General features: G+C 56.6%; 2 protein-coding genes across 2 annotated transcripts; both read left to right on the forward strand.

Annotated features, from left to right (window-relative positions):
- Nucleotides 1–8,150: 8,150 nt before the first annotated feature.
- LOC142086735 (endosome-associated-trafficking regulator 1-like) lies at nt 8,151–9,272 on the forward strand. The gene has a single exon (XM_075160140.1). It carries the CDS (start codon nt 8,151–8,153, stop codon nt 9,270–9,272), a length of 1,122 nt encoding a protein of 373 aa, XP_075016241.1.
- Nucleotides 9,273–13,240: 3,968 nt separating this feature from the next.
- KCNJ4 (potassium inwardly rectifying channel subfamily J member 4) lies at nt 13,241–16,027 on the forward strand. The gene has a single exon (XM_075160276.1). It carries the CDS (start codon nt 13,298–13,300, stop codon nt 14,570–14,572), a length of 1,275 nt encoding a protein of 424 aa, XP_075016377.1. The 5' UTR covers nt 13,241–13,297; the 3' UTR covers nt 14,573–16,027.
- The last annotated feature ends 2,198 nt before the right edge of the window (nt 16,028–18,225 follow it).

Here is an 18,225-nt window from a genome sequence, read left to right on the forward strand (position 1 = left end):
GCGGGAAGGGTTTTTTTTTCCTTAGGAAAATAATGTATTGTTTCATCTGCGCTCGCTCTGAGGAACAGCTATAAATATAACTTAGGGAGAGATGCGTGGCTTCATGTGAGCATGCCAGTGAATAATAAAGTTGCCTGTGTGCACGGCGTATGCACATACGGCTACCGGGGCGGCCGCAGGCCGAGGGGCAGGGGTGGGTACCTGCCTGTAAACCTCCCCAACTTCCCTCCCCTCCCCTCGCTGCCCTGACTTCAGTCACTTTGCAGGTAACTTCATTTTTTCAGCTCCCCGTGTTTCCTTCTTGCCCGTGGCTGGGTATTGCTTGCCATTCGTTTCTCCTGCTCTGTGCAGGCAGTGGTCCCGGCCGGTTCTCTAAGACAGCCTGGAGAAGAATGGAGCTGGAGATCCGTTCTCCAAGTACTCAGGTGCAACCAGTGCCGAAGCGGCCGCGTTGGCTTTCCCGCTGCCTGTGGAGCTTTTTGGGCTCCAGACTTGTCCCCCTCTCCCTTGCCTTCAAGCTCTTCTAGTCCCAGCATGGCTGATCCTGCTGGTGGTGGGCCAACATCCCCCAGACAGGCAGGGTGCAAAGGGTCTTCTGGATACTGGGTTTGGGTGAAGGAGCTCAGGAGAAACTCTGCCCTTGCACCCCGTTGGCAAGGGCAGTGTCCCTGCCAGGGCAGGAGCTGGCAGGCAGGTTTGCGTGGCGCGGGCAGGTCATCCCTGGTGCCACCTTCAGCCCCTGATGCCCTCCCTCCTGGGCAAATCACCTGGAGACAACCAAATCCCTCTGCCAAGGGCCTGGAGTCTCCCGTCCCCACCGCCCAGCCCTGTCTCCATCCGTGGCAAAGCGAATGGCGGCTCCGGGGCCTCTCTCTTCTCCCCTTTCTCCCTTCGCCCCCACCGGGGGATGTGCTGCAAAGGGCAGACAGTGACAGTGCATGCGGGGGACGCGTGGCAGAGGTGACATGGCTCCAAGGCTACCCTCAACCCCCACAACGTGCCCTCCTTGGCTTCTCGGGAGGAGGCGTCCGCGGGAGGTAGGAGGTGTGGAGAGGGACCCGGGGCTTGGGGTCACCCGAAGCCTGGGAGGGGACAGGGGAGTGTGCGGGGAGCACGTCTCGCCGAAGATGTGGGGACATGTCCCCTCTCCATTCGCCATCGGAAGTGGTGCCCACAAATGCCTGAGTCACCCCGGCACGTGGCCACCCCTGTTTGTAGCTGCTGACAATAATAATAAGTACAGGGGGAATATGTGCCTTAGGAGGGAAACGTGAGCCTGGTGGGGACAGGGGATGGCGAGGAAGAGGAGGGATGGTGAGGATGGCAACAGACAGGATGAGCTGGAGAGGGCTGATTGGGAGGGAAGTGGGGCTCCCTCTCCTCCACCTTTCTCCTCTTCCATCTCTCACCCTCCTCGGATGCCAAGACCAAGCGCCATGATGTGCCACGCTGGCGGGGGCTGGCAGCGGTCCTTGCCCCTCGCAGCCCCCCGCCGTGGTTTGCAAGGAAAGCTGGGAAGCGAGGAGGTGGCCAGGGAAAGACGGAGTTAGCTGTCAGGTCAGGTCCCCGCTGGCTCCCCCAGCCACTCGACCACCCCGGGCTTGGCTGCCGGCCACTGCCCTGGGAGCAGCCATGTTGTGCCATCAAGGGGGAGGTGGACACGGTGATGGATACCTGCGCTCGCCGCACGCTGACATCAGTGCAGACGCAGAACGGAGTGGTTAAGGGCAATCTGCCCTCAGCAAGTTCCCACTGTCCTGTCTTGTTATTGCACTGGGTTGGCTTAACCCGACAGCGCGGCCGGGGATCAATAGATGGATGTTCATGTCTTAGCGATCGATCCCTCACTCATGCGTGCGGCTCCCCAGCCTCCCGCTGGCGCTCCTTTTTCTGTGAATGATAAGGACCGAGTGAAGCTGTCTGCGCTTGCCTCGCAGCGCTGAGAAACCGCGTCGGGCTAAATTCGTGTTCCTTGACGGCGCTGCTCCTATGCCCCTTACCTGGGTGGAGGGGGCTCACATGGAGCCCCTGGAGGCACCGGCACTGGTTTTCCTCCCCAAACAAGGTGACTTTACCAGGGATGGTTGGTCTTGAAGCCCCATCTCAGGAGAGATGCTGATCCTCCCGCAGCGGGGGGCTCGGGATGGGCAGGGGCCACCTTTGAGCTGGTTCTCACTCTCAGACCTCTCAGGCTTGTTCTCCAGCAGTGAAGGTGGTGCCGTGGCCCAGGCAGACAAAGGATGGGAGCCGGCTGCAGTGCGACCGTGTCCCGACTTCCCCAGAGACCCGTGCACCTCCATGCCCGTCCTTTCGGGAGCCCGGTGGCAGGCAGGGGCGATTTTGGCATTCAGCCACCGGTGTATTTGGGGAGGAGATGCCACCTGGGGCTGGTACCGGCCACGTTGGCACGGCAGCACCATCGCCGCTCTCACCAGAGATGAGAGAGTGTAGGATGGAGGGCAAGGTATCCTCCGGCCCGGCACTGCCCCACGCCGCCGGCCGGGGACTCCTGCCGTCACTCTGCCCACGCCTGCGCCAGCCCCTGCCACCATGGCGGCGGGCCTGCCCCTCGCAATCTGGACGGCTGTTTTATTTCTATGGCAACATTTCTCCCAAAACGCTTCAGAGGGAGCCTGGTGCTGTGCGAAAACAAGGGAGGCAGCATCCCCCACTCTGTCCCCTGCAAAAGGCTTGGAGAAAAGATCCCGACACCTCTCCTGCCTCCCTCCTCACCTCCCTCCCTCCCCGGCGAGTGGTGCCAGCACTTGTGCAATGAGCTGCCGGCCTCGTCCCGTCTGCCTCTCCGCGGGCTGTTCTCCCTTCCCCTGCCTCATCTTTGCTCTCCCCTCTCCTCTCACCCGCTCCCTTTATGAGCTGGGCCGTGGCATTTGCTGGCAGCCTGCTTAGGCACCCGCGCAGAGGGGCCAGCCGAAAAGACACTTACTTATAGAAAGAGGACGTCAAAAGAGACTATGCTATAGAAGAGGGTAAAGCAGTCCTGTAGCCTCATGAGAGCTGTATAGATTGGCCCCGCCAGCAGCACGGTGAGCACGGGGGCTGAAGGGCACCGGGGATCCCAGAGGCTGGACAGGCAGGCACTTCATCCCTCCGAAAAGCTCGATGGCATTATGAAGAGGCAGTGCCAGCCACGGGACTAGACCCAGCGGCCCCAAAAGTCCTCTCCTCTCCTGTCCCTCTTGCTCCCACCACCAAGAAAGACCCTCGTGTCTGGGTGGAGGCGACCAGGCACAAGCTGTGGGCAGCCCCGAGTGCCAGCGGGCGAGAGGCAGGTGAGCAGGCAGGGTGCCAGCGGGAGCGAGCATCGCAGCCCGGAGGAGCAGGGGTACGACAGCAACCCGTAACGATGGCAGGGGGGATATCGCAGGCGTAGCAGCGTGCAAACACGGCTGCTGCGTCCCGCTTCGCACTGCTCTGCCCCTGCCCCTGTGCCCAAGCCCGTCCGCACTGGCAGCCCCTGCCGTGTCAGGGAGCCGGAAAGCAGGGGAAGGAGCGGGGGAACGGTCCTCCATACTGTGGGTGTTGGGCAGCACTTAGGCTTGACGTCTTTCAGGTGCATTTATTTAACCAGACTAAGCAAGCTGCAGCAATACAAGTCAGCAGACTTATAGTGAAATAGTCGATCTGCTCTCTGCGGGAGTGCAGTTTTGTGGCTTACCTGGGATGCTCCCTCAGCTCTGTTTCGGGTGCCTAGCAGGCATGACTGAAAGGGGAGAAGCTGGGACCCACTCAGGAGGCTGGTGGCTCCGCTGGGTTCCTTGTAAGAGTAGCAACAAGGGTTTTTTGGGGGAAATTTTTTTTCCCTATCGCTGATGGGTTAGCACGGAGCAGCCAGGCCAGGCTGGGAACTCAGCCCTTGTGTAGCAGCCGGGTGCAGAGCAGCAGCTGCAGCCTCTCTTGGTTGGGGGCTCAGTGCAGAGCAGGCTTCGCCCTGGCTATTGCTCGCCCTTTGCTGCTGTCGCTGTTGTTATCATCGTTCATAACCCATTTGCAGGCGCCTGCCTTGCTGGGCGCTTTGCAGAAGCACCAGCAGACCGTCCCTGCCCTGTCAGGAGTGCAGCCACGGTGGGCAGGCAGATGACGTTGGCCACACTTACACCCCTTTTCCTGTGCACTGATAATGATCCTCATCCCCGACTAGCCAAAAGCCATTGAGAGGCCGCGCGTGGGCAGCCCTCCTGGCCAGGCTGGCATGGGCTCAGGAGGGGCTCTGTGTTGGAGAGACACTGAGGTGCAGGGACGCTGCTGGGGACGGCCGCTCAGCAAGGCTCCCCAGGGCAGGATGCTCAGCGAAGGGAGCTCCTGGGGTGGGGGCTTAGGGGAGATGCCCTTTTCACTGGTGCAGTCATGCTGGAAAGCTGGAGGAGACGACCTGAGCACATCGCGGTCACCCGGGATGTGGGGACCTGGGGAACACCCCAGCGCTTTTGGTTTTTCAGCTCTTGTGGGTTTTGCACCAATCTTTTGAGGTCCAGTCCACGGTTTTGGCAAGACGGCTGCCGGGGTGGACATCAGCCCCAGCGCTTCCTCGGGAGCAGACGGAACATGGTCTGCGCCCTGGCTGCCACAAAGCCCGGCTCCTATTTGGCCAAGAACACCACCCAGGGAAGGCCAGGGGCCTTCTAAGCATTTAATTTTCCCTGTGATGCCAGCCACGAAGAATAACACCCACCCACCTCACTCGACAAGAAAAAACGGGGACTTCTCCCCGGCTGCCACCCCAGCAGCATCCTCTCCTTACGCTCCTGCTCAGCCACCCCCCGGCCCCCGCCTCTTGTCCCCCCAGCCCCGTTCTGGCTGGAGGAGAGCAGGTGAGCGCCCGTGCCAGTCCCACCAGCCCCGCCGTGGGGTACCCCCATCTCGTCCGGGATCCCGGGGAGCGGGTGGCCGCTCTTGCAGCGCCATTGCCTGGACGGTGCGGCTGGAGCAGGGATCGCCGGGGCGGTGTGGGAGCAGGCAGGAGGTGATGCTGTCACCTTTCCGTGTCTCTTCCCGACTTTGTCATCCCGGGGACCTTTGTGTGGATCCCATTTTTATCTGTGTTTTCTCCCTCTCTCTCTTTCTCTCCTTCTCTCTTGCTTTCTTCTCTCCCCCTCCCGTCAGTATGTGGGCTGATCACTGCTCAAACTTTTAATTCAGATGGTAATTGGAATAATAATACGGGCAGAATCCTTCTGGCTCCGTTGCTGCAGCTGGCTTCAGGGAGCTATGAATAGCTCTGAGTCACACACTGAGATGGTTTAACTTCAAATCATTTTGTTTTGTTTTCATATTACCCATCCCCAGGCTCCAGGGCTTCACAGGGGGGAAAAAAATCCCCCCCCTTCTCACTCCACCCCAAAATATAAATGGGGCAGAGGCAGGTTAATAAAATCCTCTTTCGGAGAGAGAAACTGGTCAGCGGATCGTGCCTTGCGGGGCAGATGGGGACTGTTGGCACTTACTCGATCTATTTATAATTATTGAACGAAAAGGCAGAAGTGTGTATATAAAAATGGTATAGAGTTGATTACAGCTTCCTCCCCTCACCTTCCATATGTCACTTGCCTTTTTAATATGGTAAAACTCTCCCGCATGGTGACTGTGCCTTCGCGTGTGCTCGTACAGCGCCTAGCACCCAGCCCCGCCGGCATGGAGGAGTCAGAGCTCGGCCGCTGCCTCTTGCGGCCAGACAGCCCCACGGCACCGAGCTGCCCTACGAGCCCCAGCATGAACCCCGGGAGTATTTGCGAAGAAGAGGAGAAGAAATGGAATTACAAAGAGGATGGAAAGGACAAACCGAATGCCGTGGGTCTGTGAGGTTCTGCAAAAAGCCAAAGGGGCCCCGTCTCTGCTGCGGGTGTTTCCACCCTGACTCCCCAAGAGGCGAGAAGACGTCTGCCGTGTTGTCACCGTGCCCGAGCCGGCAGGATGGGTCTGTGGATGCTGATCTCAAAACCAGACGGTGCTATGCAGCCGGTAAGAGGAATAAAGGCACGAAGCGCAGCGCAACCAGCGGCTGCGGTATTGACCACAGACAGGAGGGAAGCATTTGCCAGACAACTCCACATAAAGCAAAGACTAAGAGTGTAAAAATACCCTGGGATTTTTCCATGATCGTCGTTCACGGTGTACGTCCCAGAGCACCAGATACGGTTGTTATAAAAAGAGAAGTGGGGGAGTGCTTCAGCGTGGACTTTTCTGTTCTGTTTCATGAGACTCTTCCACCGCACATTTAAGGAAGGATTGACAAATATGATCCGCTCTGGCAGGGGCTGGAGAAAGCCTGGGACATGCGAGGTGATGCACCGTGCACTGGGATGGAGCGATGGAGGCATTGCGTCAGCACCACACGCCCTGACGTTATTATTAACCCGTAGATCCTTCGGAAAGCCATGGCAGCAGCCTGGCCCCACTCGTCTGCTCGGGGTCAGCGCAGCGCCTGGGTGGCAGCGTGGAGCGCGGTGTCACCCGGGAAGGTGGGGATGACTGTGGCATGGCGGTGGTGTCCCCGGCATCGATCCACCTAGGGTGCAGGAGGGGGAAAGTGGTTGGGAAGAAGGGAAGGGCCACCCAGGCTGCAGGGCTGGACAGTGGCTGTTGGCCCCAGGAGACCCACCTGGCTGACAGCTTCAACGCTGCAAGACAGGGGCTGCGATGCCCACGCTGCAGCAGCTTCCTAAAGCACCGGGAGGCTTCCTCAGGCCATGAAATATGTGGGTGTTCATGTATGCTGGGGACAGGAGGGATGGCAAGGCATCTCCCAGGGTGCCCCATGCTGCACCCACTGGTGGGGTTTCATCCCACTCCCCAGGAGTCGCCCCTGACTCCCCAGCTTCCTCCGTGCATACGTAGGTCCCAGGAGGCAGAGCAAACTCCAAGAAAGGTCCTCGGGCATGGCCCGGGATTCACACCTCTGTCCTCGGACAGGCTTTCCTCCCCCTGGTCTGTGCAATAGGCAGCTGCCCGTTCAGGATGGGAATGGCATCCCCTTTTCCTGGAGGCATCTCTGAGCCTTCCCCTTCATCCCATTTGTGTTTCAGGTTTCCAAGGAGCAACGGGACCGTTTCAGAGACATTTGAACGGAGTTTGCATAGGGTTCGGGCTCCTGGTACGGCCCCTGGCCTTGCCGAGCTCGCAGCACCCATTTGCAGGCAGGGATGTCAGTGGTGGCCCTGGGCCACCAGCCGCTGAGGAGGGACGATGGCTACATCACCTCCCGGCGTGGCATCTCCGGGGGGCTAATGCAAATGCCAGCCCAATGCGATGACAGTCCCCAGCCCAGGGCTTCTCGCCTGCCTGTCTGTCTTTCCCATGGCGGCACCGTGCGCTGTGGGGGTGTGTTGGGGTGGAAGTGGTAAGTGGGTTTATTTTCGTTCGTCTCCTGGCTCGTGCCGCTCCGAGTTTGTGGCGCCCGGTATTACTAACGCTTCCCTGCGCCAGCTGGCAGCAGGAGATGAATCAGATCGGCAGCACCATGGCACAGACCCCTCGCCGGCCGGCCAGCTTGGGGTGATGCCTCTGGTCAAAGCAACGGTGATATCTCCTGCCTCTGCCCAAGGTAAGCCCTGGCACCAAAACACCAGTGGCTTGATCTCGCTGCCAGAAATCTCTCGGTCTCATCTCACCCTTCCACAGCTAACCTGCGGTAGCCTGCAGGGCGGGGTTGTCCCCCCTGCCCCATGCCGCCTGCCTGGGGCCGGCCGGGTCCTGTCCCTAAAGCACGCCGGAGGTCTGAGGTGGCTTCATGAGCTCCTCTCTGCCCACTGGCAGCATCCCTGAGCCGGGGTCAGCTCTGCGGCCACAGGGACCCAGCTCATCCTCCTGCTGCCAAAAAAGCGCTTTTGCAGTTGGTCGGTTCCTCGGTCATGAGCTCACAGCAGGCAGTGAGGTCACATGATGACATCACAGACCTTGGTGATTCCTGTTCTCCCCATAGCAAAGACACAGAGATGCCTGGTCCTCCCCTCTCCCTCCCGAACACCCTGGTGATCTAAATGGAGGGATTTCAGTGACTGCCGCTTCCCCCACAAGCACCACTGAGGCTGCAGAAGTTGGCACACTGCTTGTCAGTGTCACCTGTCTGCGCGGCCTGGGCTTCAGGAGGATAATTTGGATCCTCCCGCTTGCTGCAGCCCAAAGCATCCTGAAAAATGTCATGGCTGCTTGGTATCTCTGGGACAATGGAGAGGGACTGCCCAGAATCTCAAGGCTTGGAAGATGATGATGATGATGATGACAATGACAAATTCAGCTGCCCCTGCCACTCCGCATGTCCTCCACACCAGTGCAAGAGCCATGACAGCTTGGGTGACAGTCAGGTAGAGGATCTGGTGGAACCCATCCCATTTTCCCTAAATCCCAGGCACTCTTACATGGTGAAAGACAAAGGAATGAAAAATAGAATATATGCCAAGACATTGGCCAAGCATGCACTGGAGCTTGAGAAGGAAGCTCGGGAGTTTCAGGAACCGTTTTACAAAGACACGGAAATGCTTGGCAACTTGTCTGAAGATGAGGACCACAGCTGGACCAGGACCTATCACCTTCCTGTGCATCAAAGGCTGCATGAGTCCCGAGCTGCCAGTACAGCACCGTGCAGCCCCCATGACTCTTTCCAGTCTAGCGCGGGCAAGCACTTGGGGATGGATGCGTTTGCCCCATGGGCCCACACCAGTGACCCTTATCTGGGGTACCCAGAGCACACCAGGGAAGCAGAGCCCCACATGCTGCACAAGGAGGCCATCGGGGACAGGGAGTTCCCGTCCCTGCAGCTGACCTACGACGTGCTCAGGGAGGAGAATGCCATGCTCAGGAGGGTGGTCAGGAGCATGCAGAGCTCCTTGGAGAGCCAGGCGTGCATGGTGCGGAGGCTGGAGAGGCAGCTGAAGGCCAGCCTGGCCAAAGAGGAGAGGGAAGCCCAAGAGCTACAGTCCTTTGTCCAGCGGTCTGAGTGGAACGTCCAGCTAATGACCCAGCGGGTTCTGGAGGCAGAAAGCAACGTGGAGAAGCTGAAGCAGGAGATCTTTATTCTCCAGGGTGAGCTGGAGAGCTCCAAGGTGGAGAACGAAAACCTGAGAGCGGGCCAAACAACCGACCTGGGTGCTATGAAGTACAACATAGACTTTGCCTTGCAGAACCTCCACAAGATAATAATGGGTGCAAACTTGTCCATCAGACAGCTTGCCTCTGGAGCGGAGTCCCTGCGTTTTGTTGCTGAGGTCCTTGAATCTACCAGCAAAATTTCTGAAGTTGAAGCAGAAGAAGACCTGTGAACTAAATTCCGTGTGGGTACTATGGATGAGTGTACGGACCGAGACCACCGGTCTCCCACTACAGCCTGTACTAAAACCATTTGCTCTCATGTGCTGGAATGTGTGTGTTCATATTGCTAGCCTTTATTCTTCATGGAAATACTTTTCTTGTGATTAAGTACAAATTGCAGGTACTGATGTAGTTTTTGTTGCTGTTCTGTTCTGGCCCTGTGGAGCCAGCAGCAAATGTTTCCCAGGCTCTGAGCTGCAAGGTCCAGCCATGGTGGGCTCTGCACAAGAAGCCGTGCCACAGCTCTGGCTGACTTGAGCTCCCGCCTGGGAGCCAGGAGGAAGCACAGCAGCACGGGATGCAGCGCTCTTAAACAGTGTGCCTACCCCTTCCCATAGCTGTACCAGCCAGAAACGGAGGTGAGCATAGCCCTTGCGGTACCTGCATTTCGTCTGCTTCCTTTGCCCCTTCTCGGTGAGCTGGGGAAGGTGAGGAGCAGAGGTCCAGGTGCTGCTAGATGTAGGTTGCAGTGGGCAGAAGCTCCTTAGGTCTTCCTTCCTCTTCTTTTGGAGCTGGCCACCACCTGGCCCAGATACCCGAAGTCTCTAGAAATTCTGCACCCATTCCTGCAGCTGGGGAAAGGGGTGGTAGTGGTGGTCAGTAACCTTTAGGAAGTCGTGAAGTATCCATATGTGAGCTGTGGCAGTGCCTTTCCTCCGGTATCAGTGTCAGTGCTGGCTAAGGATGAGCTTGGCTTATCCGGGCTGGCTAAGGAAGGCGCTGGTTGGAGAGGATGCCCTTCCTCTCCTGGCTGGAGCTGGCATAGAAGGGTATATCTAAATTGCCCGCCTTTGTCACCTCCTAAAGACCTGTGGGACCCTGCAAGTCCCTGAGTCCAAACTCACCATGTAATCACGGAAGTTACATCTTAGTTTTATCCTAGTGGGACCATCTGTGGGCATAAAGAGACCTTTCTTCATCACCTGGTCATCCCTCAACGTTTCTGATGAATTTAGGTTACCAACCCCAGTTTCTGCTGTAGCTTACCCAGCTGTACAACAAAATTTCCCGTATCTGGCCAAACCGACCCTCCTAAAAGACTTGGACACTGTAGGGCGGTGAGGGGGTGGGTGCTGGCAGAGTTCAGTGCCAAAGTCCTTTTTCCTGATGGGAATTTTTGGACAGCTCTTCTCTTTTACCTCTATATGGTGAGTTGTGGACTGCAAGGTTGCTGTCTTCTCCTGATCCCATAATATCCCTGGTCTGAAAAACCATGTTTGTGATGCCACAGGGCTTAAACTGCCTCAGTAACCTTGGTCTCTGGAGGAGAGACTGCTGCTTAATCTTCATCCCAGACATGATAATGGCAGTGCTTGCACACCAGAGGTGATGTCTGGAGATCCTTACTTGCTGCTTTCTAGTCTGCGCTCCTAACTGGGGAAAGCGGGTGGCCACCCTTAGCCACATGAAGCCCCGTTCTGCAACGCTGATTGTGAGGCGAGGATGGTTCTCACCAGCTTTTCTGTCCCTGACAACATCAATTCCTGTTCCTCTCTCCTGCCTGTGCATGACCACTTGCAAGCAGCTCTAAAACTTGGATTTGACCCACAAATCCTTGGATTTGTCCCAGATATGGCAACCACTGGTTGCTCGTCAGCGAGGCTGGGAGGAAGTGAACTGGCTGGCTGCGTCTGCGTCCTGCGCTCCGCACTGGCTGCTGTAATCCAAAGGTTACAGTGCAGGATTAGCATGGGTGTACAAAGCCCTTCCTAATCTGTGAGTCATTACCCCCTCACTGCATTTAACTTCCCAGCAGCTCTGGGCAGGTGGGATAGGTCGGCTCTTGAGTCTTCGGTTTCTCCATTCTTTGGTTCAGGGAGGACCGGGTCGGGACGTAACATCTCCTGGACACCCTCCCCAGGGCTCTGCGCTGAGCTGCTCCTGGATGCTGTACACAGGGCACGTCGCAAGGTCTGTTTGCTCTAACCGGCTCCTCCTCGGCTACCCCTAAGCCCTTTCTTTCCATCAGTTCTCCCTTTTGGCTCTACCCATCACTTTTCTTCTCCTCTTTGAAACGGGGAGGATGTTTTGCACCCCCTGGAAATAAATCCCCTCTAGGTCAGGCTGGGCTGACAGGGATCCCGGAGGGCTGCCGTGCATGTCTGTGCTTTGTTAGTCCTTGTGTGTGAGGTATTTAGCCTGGCTGAGCTCTCGTCCTAGTGTAAGCTATGATATTAATATAATGGCTCAGGGCAAGGGCCCTGCAAGCTGCTCAGTCGTTATGCCCTTGATCTGGAGAGCGGTGACCGGCCGGCCCCGTACCTCTCCCGTCGTTAGCTGCCGAGGACGGCCCGCGGGCTGTGCAACCCCGTCTGCATCCACCAGCTCCTCACCTGCCCGAGCCAGGCTGCGGCACGGTGCCCCGCGGTGCTGCCAGACCTCTCCTGAGCAAAAGGCTGGGAGCCCTGCGCCCCCCATTCCAGGACTGGGAACGGGTGCTGTCAGGGGAGGCTCTGACTGGGTTTTGCTTCGTCCTTTTCTGCAAGGTGCGTGCCCAGGAGCAATCGCAATGGCAGCGTGGGCCCCAGCTCGCCGGAGGTGAAACCCGGAGCCACCCGGTCCTATGTGAGTGCTGCTGTATGAGATCCCGCACCCTCCCAGCTCCCGTGGCCCCCTGACACCTGATGATACAGCGAGCCATGGGCAGCGTCCGAGTCAACCGGTGAGTAACCCCCTTCTCAAGAACTGCTGCTGCCCAGGGTGGCCTGGTCCTCCTCATCTGGCCCCTCAGGCCTTACTTTCAGTCTGCCTTTCGGTATATTCTTCTCAAATTATCTGCCAGGGGCCTTCCTGCTCCAAGGTATGGCTCCTCTCTCCTCCACTCCAAGATACACCATACGTGGGGGCAGTGCTCAGAAGAGGAGCGCTACAGAGGAGGAGCAAAGCACTGCGTGGTGCTGGACCAGAAATTACAGATTCCAGCAGTGCTGCAGAAGCCCCCTGTCCCCAGGAGTCCCCAGGAGTCACAACTCCAGCCACGCATGCTTCCCCTGCTCCCTCTTCCCACAAGAGGAGGACGAGGGTCACAGAGCCCATGCTGGAGGGCTCTAGCTGACATGTCAACACTATGGGGTGGGAGGGAGACACTGCCAGCCCAACAGGTCCTGGGAGGCCACGGCTCAGCAGTCACGAGGGCAGAGTGGTCTTGGTGGGTCTGTGCACTCCCTTGATTTTCTCAGTGGTCAAAGCATCTTCTACCATCACGTCTTTAAGCCGTATCTGCATCCATAGACCCAGCAGCACACAAGGGGCAGCGGCGGTGCCGCCTGTGAGGGAGGGGAGCCGGGGGGGGCAAACGTCTCCCAGAAAGTGTGTGGGGAGCTTCAACCAGGGAAATCTGCCAGCACTTTGGCTGTTGATCTCCAAATTACACCTTTGGCTTCGGATGCGGGATGCTGGGAGCCACGCGCGTTGCTGTGGCAACAGAATTGTCCTGAGATCAGGAAGTGTATAAACATTGTCACCGACGCACCATGAAATCAGTGAGGAGAGCGGAGGAGAAAATAGAAACTCCCGGCCTTATATAATGTCAGGGCCAAAACGTGGCCAGACTGCGGGTGCTTGCTCCCAGGCTTCCCGGCTGTCCCAGCTGCCGTCAGGCTTTGAAGCCTTGGATCCCTCCTCCCCACAAAGGCTGGAAGCTAGCACAGCGCTACAAGGTTCTCCTGCTCTGTTGCCCTCAGGAGTTTGCTAGATACAACCTCCTGGCAGCAAGACTCGGCAGATATTGCAGCTGAGCCCCACCAATTTGGTCAGGGTGGCACCACGATGCAATAACCAGGGAAACGTGCTGTTGTGGTATTCAACACCATGCTACTGTAGCCCTGTGAACCACCCACGTGTCTCCCACCCTCGCTGTCTCGGTGGTTGCTGTTATTCTTCACGTATTTCTGCTGGAAATGCCTCTTTCTTCTCTTCCAGGTACAGCATCGTCTCGACCGAAGAGGATGGACACAAGGTCTCTGCACTGGGCAGCATGAACGGGCACAGCCGGAACGGGAAGGGCCACGCCCCTCGGCGGAAGCACCGTAACCGCTTTGTGAAGAAGAACGGCCAGTGCAACGTCTACTTTGCCAACCTGAGCAACAAGTCTCAGCGCTACATGGCCGACATCTTCACCACCTGTGTGGACACACGCTGGCGGTACATGCTTATGATTTTCTCCGCCGCCTTCCTGGTCTCCTGGCTCTTCTTTGGCTTCCTCTTCTGGTGCATCGCTTTCTTCCATGGCGACCTCAACGCACCGGCAGCGGGAGGCAGTCCCTCTCTCCTCAAGCCCTGCATCATGCACGTGAACAGCTTCCTAGGGGCTTTTCTTTTCTCAGTGGAGACACAGACAACCATTGGGTACGGCTTCCGCTGCGTGACTGAGGAGTGCCCGCTGGCTATCATGGCAGTTGTGGTCCAGTCCATTGTGGGCTGCGTTATCGACTCCTTCATGATTGGCACTATCATGGCCAAAATGGCAAGGCCCAAGAAGCGGGCCCAGACCCTACTCTTCAGTCACCATGCGGTCATCTCCGTGCGGGATGGCAAACTGTGCCTCATGTGGCGGGTGGGCAACCTGAGGAGGAGCCACATCGTGGAGGCCCATGTCCGAGCCCAGCTCATCAAGCCCTACATGACAGAGGAAGGGGAATACCTCCCCCTGGACCAGCGGGACCTAAATGTGGGCTATGACGTGGGCCTCGATCGTATATTTTTGGTCTCACCCATTATTATCGTTCATGAGATTGACGAGGAGAGCCCGCTCTATGGGATTGGCAAAGAGGAGCTGGAGACGGAGAACTTTGAGATTGTTGTTATCCTGGAGGGGATGGTGGAAGCCACAGCCATGACCACACAGGCACGAAGCTCTTACCTCGCTAGTGAAATCCTTTGGGGTCATCGTTTTGAACCAGTTGTGTTTGAGGAGAAGAACCACTACAAAGTGGATTATTCACGCTTTCACAAGACCTACGAGGTAGCTGGCACACCTTGCTGCTCAGCCCGGGAGCTGCAAGAAAGCAAGATGACTATCCTACCTTCTCCCCCACCTCCCAGTGCCTTCTGCTATGAGAATGAGCTGGCTCTTGTCAGTCAAGACGAAGATGAAGATGATGACGAAGTGGGTGTGGTATTAGGGGGCAGCACCAAGGAGGAGGGAGGCGTCATCCAGATGATGGATTTTGGAAGCCACCTGGACCTGGAGCGGCTCCAGGCAACTCTGCCCCTAGATACAATCTCATACCGCAGGGAGTCGGCCATCTGACTCCTCCAGCCTCCCCATTCCACACCCGTTGTCCACTGTCTCCTCCTCCGTTCTGCACCCGTACGTAGCTGGATAAGTCCCTTGCCCACCAAAAAATGCCTCCTGTAACTGCCTCTCAGCCCCTGAGTACATCAAGGCCTGGAGCTGCTCTGATATACTCCCTTTCCCACGAAGTCACTGCCTGGAAGAGGAGTGAGGATACACTACTCTTCCCACGTGCGCAGCTTGTGCTAGGACCCCTTTCCTGGCCAGAGACAGGAGAGCAGCGCGCCTGGTTTCTCATCTCTGGAGAGGTGACGGGAGTCCGTGCCCTCGACGGACAGACCGGGACCCACAACAAGTGTTTCTGCTGCTGAGGCAACAGCAGACTTTCTGTCCCCTCTCGACGTGGGTAGGCCCCGTGGCTGTCAAGAGTCATGACCGTCACGAGGAGAGGAGCGATACCTAAGCACTGACCAGATGAGGATGGATGGGAGAGTTTAGGACTCCTGGAGGGAGTGGGGAAGGATCTCAAGGGAGGGGTTTACTTGCATGTTTATTGCTTGTTGCACATGACTCTTTCTTCGTATATAAAAGAGAACGAGAACTGAAATCCATATTCTTCCACTGCAAATGCCAAGCTAGGAGACAAGGACGCTCTACGTAGCCTACTCTGCACTCTCCTTGGCTTTTGGCATCTGTCACCTCCAGAAGCAGCTCGGCTCCACGGACTCAGACCCAGTTCTCCCAGTCCTCTTGAAAAACACGTCCTGCTCCTCTCCTCAGACGCCTGGCAGAGGAGGCAGGGCCCTGTGCTTGCACACTCAGACTGCTCCCTGGCACAGCGCCGCCGGGATGACAGACAAGTGACCTGACTGGACAGCAGACCCTCGACTTGCTCCTTTCACCTCCTCCGTTCTTCTCCCTGCTGCCATCAGCTGTAAAACTGAATTTGTAACTATTTATTTTTAATAAAGTCTAAGATCCCAGGGGGAGGTTTGGAAGCAAAGGAGAGGCCCCAAGGCTGCAGCCTGGTATAGAGACTGATGAGAGTTATTAGTGCTGGTGTTTGCTGTTTGTATGGCGTTGGCGCCCGGAAGCTCCACCACGAGGGCTCCCCTGTTCCAGGCCTCCCTGGTAAAGACCTACAATAAGAGGCTCAGAGAATTTGCTCGGGGAGAAAATCATACAAAATGTATGGAGGGAGGGAAGCATTTGCATTAAAATTACCAGTAGGATGGGACAAACAATCCTGCTTGCTTTGGAGATAACGAGAGTTTTGCCCAGGGAAGGGTTATAGATATGCTTGATAAAGAGGCAGAGATGTGCAAGACACTGCTCTAGATGTAAAGCTCAAAAAAAATATAAAAAACCCCAAAACCTCTTTTTTTTTGCTAAAGGCAAGTAAGAACGAGAGGAAATGAGGGAGGGCATCAACCAGATGTGGCCCTGTAACATCACTTTGCTGTCATTTCACAAAAGACGCGAAAACCTAGTGAGCCTTTTCCTTTAGGAGCAGCAGAATCACTCCTTCAAAACTGTAGATGATATGAGGACAGACAAACAGGTAGCTCAGGAAGCTGCTCGGGGCACCCAACAGTTGTGCTATGGGGGGAATGGCTGAAGAAATGATGTCCCACCCAACCCCTGCTCTACAAAGCAGAAAAACATCATCTCAGTATCAATTTGGAATTGGTTCAAGAAGCAAGAGGAAGGGGGGAAGAAGCAGAAGGGGAAGGAAGGAAATAGCGGGAGTGAGAGGAAGAAGTAGGAACAGCAGGCAGGCGGAGGAGGAGGAAGGGAAAAAGAAGAAGAGAAAGTGAGGTAATATGGGAGTGCATTTGAGAAAGAGCAGGGATAGACTAACAAGGCGGGTCTAAACCCAGATGTGGCCATTTCTCGTCCCGGCGCACAGGTTCTGCAGGGGGACAGCTGCCCTGCACGGGTTTGCTCTGCACCCAAGCAGTGATCTGACACCTTTGGGAAGCCTTTCCAAGAAGGGAAGAGCTGGAGGGAGGATGAGAGAAGAGCAGATAGGTGACAACCGAAGAGCAGGGCATCAGGAGAGGTGGGGGAAAGGAAAGGCATCACTCCTGATGCCTCCCCTTCCTCCCGTCGGGCACAGAGTGGGAACAGGAGCTCGTAGATCCTGGCTTTTCCCATGTATGACTTCATACACAGCCTCATTTTTCCACATGGGTCCCTGTCCCACCTCACCTCCCCATTGCTAATTAATGAAGTCCCTCCCTCCCTCCTTTTATTATTTATTTATTTTCCCCAGAGGGAATAAGCAGGGGCTGGTATTGACCTGGCTTTTAATACAGCTTTCAGAGATGGGCGCCTGCCACTGGTCATGGCAATGGAAACAATCTAATGGACCGAGAGAGAAGGACTCTGTGTGAGAGGACACGGGCATCCAGGACACAGACTGAGGTGGTGGCCTCCAGGAGAGGGGGAACCCGCATGGCGGGGCCCCCCCCACCGAGGTACAGCATCCTTCGGAGGCAGATGCCAGCGCTTGGTGGGGATGAAGTGCCCACAGCCTGCTAGCTCTTGGGACGCTCATCTCCAAGGAGTGAGGGCCCAGGGAACTTGGGCAAGGATGGGGTAGCTGAGGTGCACCGGGGCCATGGGCATGCACCGGGGCGGTGGAGGCAGCACAAGGCCAGCACCGCCACCTCTCGCTTCAGACGACGTGATTCTTGGGGGAAAAATGGGAAAAGGTTGCAATAATGCTAAGAGAACAAGCATCACGCAGCCACGCTGGGATCCCAGCCCCCTCTGTACATCTGAACCTGCTGTCCCTTTTCACGTCATGTTTGGCATGCGGTGGAGAAGACACAGCTAAACAAACCCCTGCTGTTCACAATAAAATTGGGAGAAAGCTGGCAACACCGTCACGTTGTTAGAGAGGGAAGAGAGCTGAGGATGACCCAAGAGAGAGAAGGGGGCTGAAGGGAGGGGGCAGAGGGAAGGAGAGGAACAGCCAGAGTGCAGGAGAACAGAGGTGATGGGTAAACCTCTGCCTGTCAAGCGCTCCTCCCGCAGCTGTGCTTATGTTGCCAAAATGGCGGGTTCCTTGGGCACACATAGCCCACCTGACGGCACGGTGAGGTCACTCCTCCCAGTAAAAAGTGCTCTTCTGCCTCTGCAAGCTGCACACATGCCCACAGGCTTTGCTGATACACAGCGGCATGTACATCCGTCCTTCTGCACAGGTACTTCTGCACCTGCACGCTCGAATCACAGAGTACTTGTGCCCAAGCACACACTGCACGTACCTACACACGTATGCCACACATGGGGGCATAACCCATCCTATACCACTACTTCATCCCATAAACACCCAAGGACGTACACACAAGTGCCATGCGACAGCAGCATCCATCTCAACAAGCGCCTCTCTGACTGTAGGCTGGGGACTCCTTTATGCAGCCCATGAAAGGCCACCAGGAGAATCCACCTCAGAAGGCTGTTTGTTATAAAGAAGACTGGATATTTTTAAGGAGTCTGCAAATCAGCTCTCCAAGCCATTCACAACTGTAAAGACACCTGATATTTTGGCTTTTGCATATGATATGTAGAGCATCACCTTTCAGGTAGGTGACACGTTCTTGTCCTGTGCTCTCCAGAGAAGACACCTCTATTGCCCGCTGGGGCACGATGTCCCCGGG

This window comes from Calonectris borealis, chromosome 1 (assembly GCF_964195595.1).
Source record: "Calonectris borealis chromosome 1, bCalBor7.hap1.2, whole genome shotgun sequence".
NCBI classification, from domain to species: domain Eukaryota; kingdom Metazoa; phylum Chordata; class Aves; order Procellariiformes; family Procellariidae; genus Calonectris; species Calonectris borealis.

Coding starts and splice junctions, on each gene's coding strand:
- LOC142086735 (XM_075160140.1), top strand. CDS start 8,151: ATGTCATGGCTGCTTGGTATCTCTGGGACAATGGAGAGGGACTGCCCA.
- KCNJ4 (XM_075160276.1), top strand. CDS start 13,298: ATGAACGGGCACAGCCGGAACGGGAAGGGCCACGCCCCTCGGCGGAAG.